Source organism: Carex rostrata, chromosome 28, assembly GCF_964058835.1.
Source record: "Carex rostrata chromosome 28, lpCarRost1.2, whole genome shotgun sequence".
NCBI lineage: Eukaryota > Viridiplantae > Streptophyta > Magnoliopsida > Poales > Cyperaceae > Carex > Carex rostrata.
The window spans coordinates 15,001-29,504 of record NC_135945.1 but is presented as its reverse complement, the minus strand read 5'-3'; the positions used below and the strand labels follow the sequence as shown (position 1 = coordinate 29,504).

The 14,504-nt window shown below is 39.5% G+C and overlaps 1 protein-coding gene across 1 annotated transcript; it reads left to right on the top strand.

Moving 5' to 3' along the window:
* On the top strand, window positions 1-12,829 carry LOC144545806 (putative cytosolic oligopeptidase A). Its single transcript, XM_078294374.1, has 17 exons — window positions 1-264; window positions 382-552; window positions 751-874; window positions 997-1,073; window positions 1,162-1,305; window positions 1,769-1,999; window positions 2,111-2,201; window positions 2,518-2,639; window positions 2,954-3,061; window positions 3,309-3,554; window positions 8,786-8,931; window positions 9,244-9,361; window positions 9,709-9,868; window positions 11,290-11,321; window positions 11,568-11,633; window positions 11,807-11,878; window positions 12,477-12,829. Exons 1-17 carry the CDS (start codon window positions 121-123, stop codon window positions 12,567-12,569), a joined length of 2,145 nt encoding a protein of 714 aa, XP_078150500.1. The 5' UTR covers window positions 1-120; the 3' UTR covers window positions 12,570-12,829.
* The last annotated feature ends 1,675 nt before the right edge of the window (window positions 12,830-14,504 follow it).

Sequence of the window (14,504 nt, the reverse complement as noted above, 5' to 3'; positions counted from 1 at the left end):
TTCTCACAAATACTCATTTAAAAAGTAATTTATTTCCTGCACCTCCATCCTCTGTGCCATCCCTTCTTCCCCTATCCCTTTTAGAAGCCATATTCAAGCCGTTTGTTTTGTTGCACTACAATGGCTTCCAATTTGGCTTTTGATGAAACACCATCACTAACCCACACTGACAATCCATTGCTAAAAGACTTTGACTTCCCCCCGTACGATATTGTTGAGCCAAGGCATGTTCAACCTGGGATCAGACAACTGATCGGCATACTTGTGCGTAACTCATTGTACTTTTTGTGTAAATTTATTTTGTTTATAAATCCTTATTGGATATATACTTGCATTTGCATGAGAAGTTGTTTCTTTTATTAATTAATAATGTTCCCAAAGGAGGCGGATCTGGTGGAACTGGAGAGAACATTGGAGCCAACATGGCCTAAGTTGGTTGAGCCATTGGAGAGGATCATAAATCGGTGGGGTGTGGTAGTTGGCGGAATTGTTAACCATCTCAGATCGGTCAAGGATTCAAGCAAGCTCCGTACTGCTATTGAAGAAATCCAGGTAATTACTTGTTTTTGTGCATTTTCGGAGTAGAAGTGTTTTTTTTAGGATATATAAAAGTCATTGTGATTGGGTTTCATTTCTAGCCTACCCCAACTCGTTTGGGACTAAAGACTTGGTTGTTGTTGTTGTTATTATTGTTGTTATATAAAAGCTCCCCGCAGATGAATTGATATTCATTTTATAAAATGTAAACAGCAAGACAAAGTTAAATTTGAGATGAGGTTGGGACAGAACAAACCCATTTATGAGGCATTCAAGTCCATAAGAAATTCCTCCTCTTGGGAAACCCTTAGTGAAGCCCGTAAGCGTATCGTAGAAGGTAATATTTTTGCTTAATATCGTGTATCTTCTTACTTCTTTGACTTAATAATTTATTTTAGTTTAATGGAAGTGTTGTATATATATCTTCTCAATTGTGCTTATTTTTTTCTTTCTTTTCAGGTCAAATCAAGGAGGCTGTTCTTGGTGGTGTTGCTCTAGAAGATGAGAAAAGAGAGAAGTTCAATGAAATTGAACAAGTAAATTTGGTGCTCTCAAATGCTATTTTTTTAGGATATGATGCATAGTTTTCAATTTCTCGTGCTTATATATTCTTCATTGTTATAGGAGCTGGCTAAATTGCATGATAAGTTCGCCGAGAATGTTCTAGATGCCACTAAAATATTTGAAAAATTAATTGTAGACAAAAGAGAAATAGAGGGGCTACCTGCCACTGTACTTGGTCTAGCAGCAGAAAAGGCCAAAATAAAGGTATAAAGTTCTGGCTTCTCTCTTTTCATGTGCAAATTTAATCGAACATATGCTACACTTTGAGTTCTCTAATACAAAAACGCAAGGATGTATGCCGAACGTACTGTGAGATTGCAAACCATGATCCTTACACAGCAATAGCAATACCATACCTGTAAATATTTCTCTTTTATCATCTCCTTGATTTTCTTTTGTTCCTGCTATTCTGTGTCTACTTTGCTAATTCAATACATGTGTACTTATTTACTATTTTCTTTTCTTTTCTCCTTTGGCCTTCCTATTAATGGTTACTTATTTCCACTATGTGAGTGCTTACTCTAAACATCACACGATGGTAATTAATATTAGAACAATAATGTTTAGCCGTCAAAGGCATTGGTACTTATTATTGAAAATTTGAACCTTCATGACTTGCTCTATAGTGTTATTTATCGGGGAAGCAAACATTGGTTTCATTTATTAGGGACATGAATATGCAACTCCTGAAAATGGGCCTTGGATTATTACCTTGGATGCACAAAGCTACACTCCAGTGATGCAACATGTGCGTAATCGCTCATTGCGGGAAGAACTTTTCAAGGCTTATATGAACCGTGCCTCTAGTGGGGATCTTGACAATGCCAGCATCATCAGTCAAATTCTGAAGTTGAGGTTGCAAAAAGCTAATATTCTTGGCTACAATAACTTTGCTGAGGTATAGAAGACTAGAAACTGAAAATTTGATTTTATTCCGAAAGTTTACAAAGGATAAAAAATAAACTTTTATTGTTGGCTTCTACATTAATGTATATCCTTTTTTATGTAGTTGAGCATGGCAAATAAAATAGCTACAATTGAGAGAGTGGAAGAGCTTCTCGAGAAGTTACGTGTTGCATCATGGGACCACCATGTCAGAGGTGAATGTATATTTTTGGCTTTTCTCTTATTAAATATAATTTGTTTTGCATGGTGTATATCAGAGGTTCTCAACTTCAATTTCTTTAATTCGATGCTTTTCTGGTTTGGTTACATGTGAATCTAAACCAGTCTGGTTCAGGGCCTTGTTTTTCCTTATGTTTTTCGCATTTGATCAAAACCTAAAATACTCAAGCTTCTTCTGGTACTTTGACTGTTGGATTTGGTATTCATCTATTATTTTTAGAAGTTATTTCTTACGATACTGTTGGATCCAATTTCTTGTATGATTTTCTTGGAATGGTTTTGTATGTCTAGATTTGGAAGAGATAAAAGCATTTGCAAAAGAGTCTGGTGCTCCCGAAGCCAATGAGATTAATTACTGGGACATTGATTTCTGGAGCGAACGCTTGCGTGAGGCTAAATATGATATTAACGAGGTTCTTTTTTTTTGAAAACATAACTTGCAATTGCTTTGATAAAATCCTTGGTTATATTGAAGCTTCAATAAAGTTCTAATAACCCTTTGCTTGACCCAATTTGATTGAATTATTTGAATAAATATCATGAAATTGTCATACAAAGGATGGAAGGACAAGCAACAAGGAAAAATTATGGTTGTAATTGCACAGGCACCATGCCATGTGGCACCTGCTGCAACAGCGACCGACTGGCCAAGATCTACTACTGTTACCTTTGGTACAGTTGTCTGATCAGATTTTCATGCGTTTTTTTAAGTTTATTCTTTTTGTAGGAAGAGTTACGGCCCTACTTTGCACTCTCGAACGTCTTAGATGGCCTTTTCAGCCTGGCAAATAAGCTCTTTGATATTAACATTGAATCGGCCGATGGGTTGGCTCCTGTTGAGTTGTTCTTTCCTTCTTGTTTTCTTTTTACAATTTTCTTCTTTTTTACTCTTAAAATACTTTTTTATAATTGTATATTTGGTTTTAATTTGATAGACCTACTTTTCACCCTCCAATAGGTTTGTGAAACAATACAACTCTCTTTGGAGTTGTTCCCTATATTTCAAATTAATTCGTATACAAAGCCTCTTAATATCAGTGTCAGTGCTAATTAATGTGTCTTGCACTTGATTTTTTTCTCAGGTCTGGAACCCAGATGTCCAGTTTTACCGTGTAAATGACTCTTCTGGTGAATCAATTGCGTACTTTTATTTGGACCCATACTGTAGACCTGCTGAAAAGCAAGGTGGTGCATGGATGGCCGAGGTGTTTTATCGGAGTCGTGTGCTTGTGCCACCTGGTTCTCCATTCAGGCTGCCTGTTGCCTTCATAATTTGTAACCAGATGCCTCCAGTCGGGGACAAGCCTAGTCTTATGACCTTCTATGAGGTATCTATAGTAATTTGACTGGACGCCTCCAGTCAGGAAAAGGGTAAAAATGTGTTCTGGTAATATAGTTGGTTCTCTTCTAGTTGGCTGAAAACTGTAGATTTTTAGGAAAAAATGAATTGTTTTTTTTTCCTTTGTTCTCATACAAGCCTATATAGGCGTTACATTTTTCATTCAAGTCCCTAAACTTTCCTATAATCCTTTTTACCAAAAGGACCCTACAAAATCCAAAATACCGAAAACATACAATAAATCTCAATACTCCCCCTCAAGATGGGCAAAAGATATCCATCAAGCTTATCTTGTCACATAACCTAGCTAGATCTATTGAGCTAAGTCCTTTGGTGTGACAGTCAGCTACTTGATCTCCCGTAGCTACATGGCTCAGCTCCAATAGTCCACTTTCCAGCTTTTCTTTTATGAAGAACCTATCGATCTCTACATGCTTGGTTCTGTCATGCTGCACAGGATTGTTGGCAACGCTGATCGCTGATTTGCTATCGCACCACAACTTCATTTTGGCTCCGTGATTCACCTTAAGATCTTCCAGTAACCTCTTCAGCCACAGCATCTCGGCAACTCCCAATGCCATAGCCCTGTACTCAGCTTCTGCCGTCGATCTTGCAACAACCGGCTGCTTCTTGCTCCTCCAAGAGTCCAGGTTGCCCCCTACAAACATGTAGTAGCCAGATGTGGACCTCCTGTCATCTTGGCAACTAGCCCAGTCAGAGTCACAATAGCCCTCAATGTTCATGTGCCCATTCTGCCTGAAGATCAAGCCCTTCCCCGGTGCACTCTTCAGGTACCTTAGGATGTGATACACTGCGTCCATATGGCCCTTCCTAGGGTCATGCATGTAGCGGCTCACCACGCTTACTACAAATGAGATATCAGGACGAGTGTGACCTAAATAGATCAATCTGCCTACCAGTCTCTGGTAACTCTCACGATCAACCTGTTCTCCTGCCTCTGCACTCATCTTGGCCTTCACATCAATTAGAGAAACTGCAGGCCTGCACCCCAACATGCCTGTCTCACTGAGCAAGTCCAGGACATACTTCCATTGAGATAGAACAATCCCCTCTGCTCCACGAGCCACCTCAATCCAAAGGAAGTACCTAAGTTGTCCCAGATCTTTTACCTCGAATTCCTTCCCCAATTTTGCCTTCAACTATGCAATCTCCCCCTCATCATCCTCGGTAATGATCATATCGTCGACATACACAGCCAGCATAGTAATGTGACCACCATGTTGTCGAAAGAACACTGTGTGGTCGGCATTGATCTGCTGATAGCCCATGCCTACCATAGCCATCATGAACCTATCAAACCAGGCCCGAGGAGACTGCTTCAACCCATAAAGCGACTTCTTCAGCCTGCACACCTTACCCACTGTCTGGTTTGTGCCAAATCCTGGTGGAACCTCCATATACACCTCCTCCAACAAATCACCATGAAGAAAGGTATTCTTCACGTCGAGTTGGTGTAACTGCCATCCCCCATTCGCTGCCATGGAAACCAGTGTCCTCACTGTGCTCATCTTTGCCACGGGTGCAAAGGTCTCATCATAGTCAATGCCATAGGTCTAACTGTACCCCTTCGCTACCAACCTAGCCTTGTAGCGCTCAACTAGACCCTCTGGATTCTGCTTCACTGTGAAGACCCACTTGCATCCAACAGCCTTCTTGCCTGGTGGTAGTGACACAAGCTCCCAGGTTTTGTTCTTTTCGAGGGCCCCGAGCTCTTCTAGCATGGCTGCTTTCCACTTTGGATCCTCCTTAGCAACCTGCCAACACTTGGGTAAAATAACAGAGTCCAACGATGCAATGAATGCTCCATGTGCTGGTGATATGCTAGAGTAAGAGACAAACTGGGCAATGTCATGTGGAAAACCATAGCGATCAGGAGGATGTCCCGCATTGGACCGAGAGGTCTGTCTCAATGACATGGGAGTGGGAGGAGAATCAAGAGGAATTATATCACCTGAGTACTATGAATCTGAGGTGGATGGTGTAAGTGCCGCAGGAGTCAAAGTAGGCATGGACAAGGGACTTGGCACAGGTGGCATTGTAGGCACGGCTCCCTTACTCTGCTTATTTCTCCTCACATACACCTCACGGTATCTCGACTCCCCCTGAGCCTGAGTGCTACCACCTTCGGGCCTATTTATCTCAACTTCTAGCTCAACCACAACCGAATCCTCTCTTTGCATCTCAACCCTGGCCGAATCCTCTCTTTACGGCTCAACCCTGGCCGAATCCTCTCTTTGCGGCTCAACCACAGTCGAATCCTCCTTGTCCGGCTCAACCCTAGCCGAATCCACAAGTGGGCAAGGAATACCACCCACGCTCACCATCCTCCTCTCACCATCACTACTACTCTCCCCCTCTCGCCTCAAACCTCCTGTATCGAGCGAGTCTCCAAAGGGTGATGTAGTCTCTGAGAAGTAGTAAGGTTTGAGCTCGCGGAATGTAACATCCATACTCACAAACAATCTTCTCTCTACCGAGCTCTAGCACACATAACCCTTTTGAGTACCAGAGTAACCCACAAAGATGCATTTCACCGCTCTGGGATCCAACTTTCCCACTGTTGGTCTGTTGTCTTTCACAAAGCACACACAGCCAAATACCTTTGGAGGAAGAATACATCCATTATCTCCTTTCAACATCACACACGGAGTCTGCCAGTCCAACACTCTGGATGGCATTCTGTTGATCAATTGTGCGGCTATCAGGACTGCTTGTCCCCACAAATGTTTTGGAACATTCATGGAGATCATCATGCACCGGGCTACCTCCAACAAGTGTCTATTCTTTCTCTCTACCACTCTATTTTGTGCTGGTGTGTAAGGTCACGTGGTCTGATGATGTATCCCATGAACTGATAAATACTCCTCGAATGCCTTGTTTGTATATTCGATCCCATTATCGGATCTCAGTGCCTTCACCACAGCACCGAACTGAGTCTGAGCCGCCTTATGGAAATCCTTGAAGCAAGCAAGTACATCATTCTTGTTTTTCATCAAGTACAACCATGTGACATGAGAATAACAATCGATGAAAGTCACAAAAAATCTATACCCATTCATCGAAGTTGTTGAGCAAGACCCCACACATCCGAGTGTACCAGATCAAAGGCATGAGAACTCCTACTTCCTGAGCTTGCATACAAACTCCTTGTGTGCTTCCCAAACTCACATCCATCACACACAAGTTTCTGTTTGTCAGCTTTCTCATACTTTGATGGATATAAACGTTCCAGTAGGCTGAAGGAAGAGTGCCCCATCCGCCGATGAATCAGAAGCAACTCATCCTCCACACTCACCCCAGATCCTCCTGCCCCCACTCTATCGACCACAGATGCCAGCGCTGTGTCCATTCCTTTTCTATCCACGTACCACAACCCATCACGCCATGTGCCAGTCCCAAGTATCCGACCTGTCCCCTTCTCCTGAAAGACCATCCTCGGAATATCAAAGGTCACAATGCATTTCTGCTCACGAATAATAGCACTAATGGACACCAGGTTTACCGGAAAGGAAGGAGCATGCAACACATTGGTCAGAGTCACTGAATCGGTACATATCACGGTACCCTTACCAACCACGGGCTGGGCTGGGCTGTACCATCGGCTGTCTGAATACTATCTGGGACTGCTAGGTGGGTATAGGAAGAAAACCCCTTGCAGCACCAGTCACATGGCGAGTTGCACCAGAGTCGACTATCCAATCTAGTGATCTAGTGGTGGGTATGAAGGCAAGAGCAAGTGTATCACAAACACCTGTGGCTGATTGAGCAAAACAAGCAAAGTTACCCCTGGGTGAAGATGAGATAGATGCGTCATCTACTACACTCTTCCCATTACCGGTTGCTTTCTGCTTCCTCTTCAGTATCTCCTCACTCTCATCCTCTGCTACCATCAGATCTGTCCGGCAGTCTTCTCTTCCACCTCTTCTACCACCCCGGCCATAACCACGGCCTCCAGACTACCCCTTCTCACCTGCATCTCACTTCTTAGGTGACTTAGGACAAGTCTGTTTCATGTGACCTATCTCACCGCATCTGTAACACCGCCGAGGCTCACCTCTGAACCCTGTGTTACCTGTGTGACCTGAGTTGGAGACCGCTAGTGTTGACTTCACCCTTGGAAGTCCTACTGCCCTAGCCTGTGGCCTAATCCGGCTCTCCTCCTCAGTCAAGTACGTAGCTGGCCCTTCGAGTCTCATGTCGATAGGTGGCAGCTCAACCTTCTGCACCTTCGGCTTGCTCTCAACAGAAGCTTGGTACACGGCCAACGCTCGTCGCACCATGACTGCCATCTTATCAGAGGTCAGCTTCGCGCAAGCCTTCGCAAACGCATTCCCAGTCTCCTCCTCTGACATTGATCGAATTCAAATCTATGTCTCACGTATCAATCCAAGTCCGAATCCCTCCTATTACTCTCTTAGACCCGATCTTACACAGCTAAGATCGAGATCCACATCATCTCCCCCTTTCTTCTTCTTCTTGTTGACCCGATCTTGATCTATCTCATCAAGATTCGAGTTCAAAACCCGATCAAACCTCGATCCAAACCCGCTTCTTGTGTATCGTGGGGTAGAGGCCCCCCACGCCGGTCAAATCAACACAAAGAGGCTACCTTTGGTGGCCAGCCGACTTTAGAAGAAGAGAATACCGAGCGGCGCGGTACTGTAGCGAAGCGGGTTAGGTTTAGGTTTTGTAAGGCTCTGATACCATGTAGATTTCTAGGAAAAAATGAATTGTTTTTTTTTCCTTTGTTCTCATACAAGCCTATATAGGCGTTACATCTTTCATTCAAGTCCCTAAACTTTTCTATAATCCTTTTTACCAAAAGGACCCTACAAAACCCAAAATACTGAAAACATACAATAAATCTCAACAAAAACATACTTGAAGGACAATGTATTGTTAAATTGTTACATTTTTCTACAGGTCAAAATGTAACTAAAATGCTTCCTGCATTTAGAAGTTAGATTAAATGTTTATTTCTATTGGATATGAAGTGTTCGCCTAACATGAATATTCTTGGTCAAAATCGGTTTTTTTTTCACTTGTCACTTCTTTCAAGGGCTGGATCATATTTTAAAAATAACTGAAAATTAAGTCATCTAATGCAGCATATGTAACAGGCTGTAAGGCCTGATTTGGTAGATCGAATTGTTAAGATTTGTTTTCATGATAATATTTTTTTACTTATCGGTACTGTAGGTGGAGACGGTATTTCATGAATTTGGTCATGCACTTCAACACATGTTAACAAAGCAAGATGAAGGATTAGTATCCGGGATAAGGGGTATTGAATGGGATGCCGTTGAATTGCCTTCTCAGTTCATGGAGAACTGGTGCTACCATAGGTAAGCTGTCTATTTTATTAATTAATTATTTCTTTCCATTTCACTATTCTAGTTGTTCCTAAGTTCCAGATATTACAAACCTTCTTCTATGCTATGTTTCTTTTATATTTTATGCTATTGCTTTGTAATGAAGATGACCACGTAACTTTGTTAAACAAAAGGAAAACAAATATATTGGTACCAGTTATATGAGTATAATATACAGTGGTCTCAGAGTAGATTATTTATAGTTTTTAAATTACTCATCTTTGGTATGATTTAAATTTGCATCAATACTTTGTGAGAAGAAATAATAATTGACATTTGGTGCAGAGGTACACTGTTGAGTCTTGCTAAACATTATGAAACTGGTGAACCCCTTCCTGAAGAAGTATTTTCAAAGATTGTTGCTGCAAAAAATTTCCGTGCTGGTTCATTAAGCCTCCGTCAGGTCTCTCTCTCCAAATCTCAAATGGTTTTTTTAAGTAATTATTATCAGAACTTTAAAAGATCTCTGGACCATCATTGCTCAGCATTTTTCAGTGGCTTGAATAACTTTTTTTCTTGAGTAAAGTTGAGAGTCAAGCCACCCAACTTTTTTAATATCTACTATGGATTGCCCATCTGGATTTCGGACTTGCAACCTCATACACAGAGGGCATTGCCTTTGCCACTATACCCAAGAACCCTTCAATAACTTTGTAACTTTTCTTTGGAGTATGTGTTTCCTTACTATTGAACCTAATTAATCTGATTGGGTTCTTTTCATTCTTTTAACCTATAATTTATTCTGTGCAGATAAGATTGGCTTCTGTAGATATGGAGCTGCACACCAAATTTGACCCATATGGAGAGTTATCGATATTTGACGTATACCAAAAGGTTTGGGAGAGGACATCCATTCTCCCCCCTTCACCGCACGACAAGTATCTATCCGTCTTCCGCCACGTTTTTTCAGGTTTGTCAATTTAATTAGCTTAGTTCATGGTCCTGTTTAAATGGACAAAAAGAAACTATCCCTATTGTCTGTGATGCACTATTAACCGTCAATTGACTGTGAATTTAGGAGTTACGCCATACACCAATATTTTGCCTCATTATCATTTTAATTATGCAGCAGCCTGAATTTACCATTTTTATGAACATGCACTTTGAACAAACAAATAAAGAACAAAATAAAACAAAATGGGACAAATATAGGGTACTTGAAACCTGGATCATAACAACAGCTGTGTAGGAAGTAGACTAAATTGTGGAAATGGAAGAGAGGAGTTATAGTAAGATTTCTTCTCTAAAAGAAGAGTACAGGTAAAAGAGTTGCAAAACTTTCTTTCTCTTATCTTCTCTTTTGACACTTACAACCATAGCCCTTGAGTTCTATTTATACCTATCATATGATACTTCTAGAATTGAGAGTACCAATTCATTTGTGACATAGGATGAAGTTGTTAGTCACCTCAATTCGTAACACCAAATGCGGAACATATCTTATTTGAAGTTGGGAGTTTCTAGATCTATCCATTTCTAATCTTTTTATCGCTTGATTTTTACTTATCCTGTTGAAATTTTTACAACCCCCATCTTCAAAATGAATTGCATACCTGTTTTGGACTATTTGTCCCACACTTAGCAAGTTATGTTTTAAGTCCAAAATTAGCAGTACATCTTGAATAAATTTCGAACCCATCTTAGTATGCTTGAACAAGAGAACCATTTTCCATGCATACCTTTGTCGCATTGGAAGTATCAATATGTCTGAATAGTTCATGGTTACTAGTCAAATTATTAGTGAACCACTGTCAACGTACCAGATATCACCATTCTCTTCTTTTGCGACATGGCACACATAGAAAATACTTTCAACACTCATTTTCTTCTATGAAGTTCACCCACTCACTAATTATTGATCTGTATATTTGTGTTATGTGGTCGAGCATGTTGCATATATTTTTGTCCAACTTTCGTATGTACTATAGTTTGAACTTTTTGTGTATGTCGCACAATAAATTTGAATGACTTGAACCTATGTACTTTCTTTTTGAGCTTGAACTGGATACACTACTATAGAAAAAACGACTATACATGGTTAAAAACGGTAATGACACATGGTTCAACAACCGTGTCCATGCACATCGTGTATGAATGTGTTGATAAATTGTAACGGTTATGGAACCGTGTGTCATTACCATCTTTTTTGCATATACACTTTGAACAAACAAAGAAACAACAACAAAGACAAAAAAAACAAAAAGATACTTCAGAACTGGATGAGATCAACACCTGACTGGTATTATGGAATTCCTTGATTTCACATGGAAGATCAGTAGAGAAACATAAAGGGGCTAGAAAGGTTTACTATTGGTGTCATTTTGCATGCAGGTATCATGCCTGCTGGATACTACTCGTACAAGGTAATCTATTTTTTTAATGCTATTTTTAATGTTTAAGTGTTTCTTATGTAAAAAAAAATAATGATGAGGGTAAACATGCTAGCTCAATTTTATTTATTCATCAATCATCATGTTCCCAAATTTGAACCCATCTAGTAGCTTAATGTGATCAGCTATAGGATGACTTCTCCAATTCTGTCTAGGCTTTATAGAAGTCCTTTATCATATAAAGTATAAACTAAACTTGTTGTTGCTTTTGTGCGACAGTGGGCTCAGGTGCTATCAGCTGATGCTTTCTCTGCATTTGAGGATGCTGGTTTAGACAATGATAAGGTACACTCAATGATATATATCTTTTATGACAGTAATTAATTCTATGAGGTTACTTTGAGAAAATCCTAAAAGATATAGCTATTTGTTACAAGATTAGTACAAGTACTGTGACCTTGGGTAAGATTAATACATCAAGATAATTAACTACCTGATGGTTAACCCTCTTTAAATAGGCACTTAAAGAAACGGGTAACCGCTTCAGAGATACAATTCTTGGTTATGGAGGCGGCAAATCACCTCTTGAGGTATGCTCCAATTTATGTATAACAATAAAGGTTGTTTCTTGTAAAACAAAAAAATAAGTGTCGGAATTGAACCCAAAACCTCACAATCAACAACTAGAATTCTAACCACAATGCTACAAGTACATATTTGTCATTTTATGAGGGAGGATAAACTATGTTAAAAGTTAAAAATTTAAACAAACGAAAATTTATTTAATCTTAAATATACATAATTAAAATTTTAAAATCATACGGATGGATTAGCCTTCCTTAGCTAAGCTTTAGATCCACCACTGCTCTGTGCCTTGTCAGAGTATAATGTATACATGTATGATTTAACCACCCAAAAGCATCCTTTAATACCCAATGAATGGTAGCTTCAGCAACTTATGAAAATTATGCAGACATGACTATGATATATAAATTTAATGTTTTATAATGGTAAATGGCTTGCATTTTCTAGTAGCATTGGTAATCTGATTTGGGAGGCATTCACAAAACTTCTTGTAAGAATGAACGCCACTTTAATTATCCTTTTTATTTCGTAATATTTTATATTTTCAAGACTATGAACTGATTATTATATATCTTCCTTTACGTATTTCTGCCAATAAATCAGGTTTTTGTTGAATTCCGGGGACGTGAACCCTCGCCAGATGCATTGCTCAGGCACAGTGGGTTATTGCCTATTCTTGCTTCAGCTGAAACTTAGAATTTGATAAAATATTTTCTATTTTTTACCTTTATTTTCACGCTCTTAACGGAGAACCGTAAAGAGAGGAGAAATATAAATGTCATTGTAACTTATATTTTTGCATAGTCAAATAATGGAACAAGTCTCCTGATGCATTTTTTTTTAAGCATAAATGTGGAAGTCACGCCCCATATTTCATTAATCAGACACCAGAGATGTCAAGTCTTACAAAGAAAGAAAATGAAAAAAACAAATAAAGGAAGAACTAAAAATACAAACGATGAAAAGAAAAGGTGAAAAAGAACAACCCAAAACACCATAATTTCTGTATGGCACTATCTCCCAACAATCGTCTCTTCAGGGAACCAGTCTTGAAAACTGTGTATCTCATTTGCTATACGTATATGTGGTCTTTGCTCTCACTATTGAATATTCTAGCACATCTCTCCCTCCATATAACAAAGCACATTGTTAACTGCAACCTTCTTATTGTAATGCTAGTTGTACTTATAAGCAGTACTTGAAAGTCCCCAACTATAAAGGTGGGACAGTCCCTCAATTGAGTTCAATTGAGTTTGATTTGCACACATTCTTTCTCTAACCAGCACTGTGAACTGACATTGACCAAACATATGCTTAACTGTCTCAGCCTGACATCGGCATAGACAACACACATTGTGTATGATCCATCCTCTGACAATGAGATTGTCAATTGTTGTGTGTTAGAAATGTACTAAAGGCCAGAATATACTGAGCTATATTTATAATCAATATTGGGTCATTTCTTATTGGGTTAGGCCTGAATTTTCTGTTCTCATCTGATATGATCTGATAAGGTATCTGAAAAGGCTCAACGAATTGGTGTCATGAATAGGTGTCATGAATAGGCTCAAACGAACTGGTGCATATGTTTTATAAATATGCAGTGATCTGTTCAGAATTAGGCTGGCCATTCTATTCCACTTTATTTCAGAAAACGAAAGTGAGATAGAGAGAAAGAAGGGGGTTGTTAGTTCGGTACTAGCATACCGAATTATAGTAGTTTGTCAACCTGTTTGTGTGGATACTGATAGAGACGCATCTGCTGTGCTGGTGCGTATATCGGACGCGATAAAGGAGAAGAAGTGGACAACTGCTAGAGCAACTAGACGAAGATTTTCGCTGCACGTCTAGTGGCAAACTCTATATTAATCTTAGAATTAATTTTGTGCATGGATTCTGGTTTTCGGGTAGTGAACAAATCTTGAACTGATTTGAATTGTTGCACTATAACCTACCTGAAATTCCAACATTGTGATCCTATTGCGTAGTATCAACCATGCAAAAACCAGTACTCTGAGTGGTGCAGCCAACTAACAAATTCTCGAGCGGGTCAAAAACCTCTCATCTCCTTCAATGAGTCGAAAGAAATTTAGCCTCTTTAGCCACTGGTTCCTTCTCTCTTGCTCGGGTTCCCACTCCAACCTTCTTGCTATTCGTTTCCTGAACACTTAATTTCTAGACTAATCTATGATTATTTACTAGAATTTTTTTCTTGTGTTGTCTCCTCTGTATCTATTTGCTTGGATTTATTGATGCTGTGTAAGGTTTCTTGTTCTCCTGATAAGACTTGTTACTTATTTATTAGCATTTATAAGAAAATCGCCTAAAACTGATCCGGGGCATTGAGATTTGCAAGACTTTAGGAAAAGAAGCAAACATTAGGTGCTTGTCTAATGAGGTTTCGATTGGGAATAACTGGTGCTTAACAAAATTTTGAAGTTCTATCTTAACCACCTGTGAATCCTATTTTTGAAGTGCTAATAATTGGCAATAATGCATGTATTAAAACTTTAAAATTAAGAGAGGCAAACTTAAATTTGCCAATGTGTGAACTGTGCATGATAAGAGGCACGAAATAGTTCTTCTATATATACAATTCTATTGGTGTTACTAAATTTCTTGAAAAGATTT

Coding starts and splice junctions, on each gene's coding strand:
- LOC144545806 (XM_078294374.1), top strand. CDS start 121: ATGGCTTCCAATTTGGCTTTTGATGAAACACCATCACTAACCCACACT. Junction 553..750: donor CTGCTATTGAAGAAATCCAG/GTAATTACTTGT, acceptor AAATGTAAACAG/CAAGACAAAGTTAAATTTGA. Junction 11,879..12,476: donor GCGGCAAATCACCTCTTGAG/GTATGCTCCAAT, acceptor CCAATAAATCAG/GTTTTTGTTGAATTCCGGGG.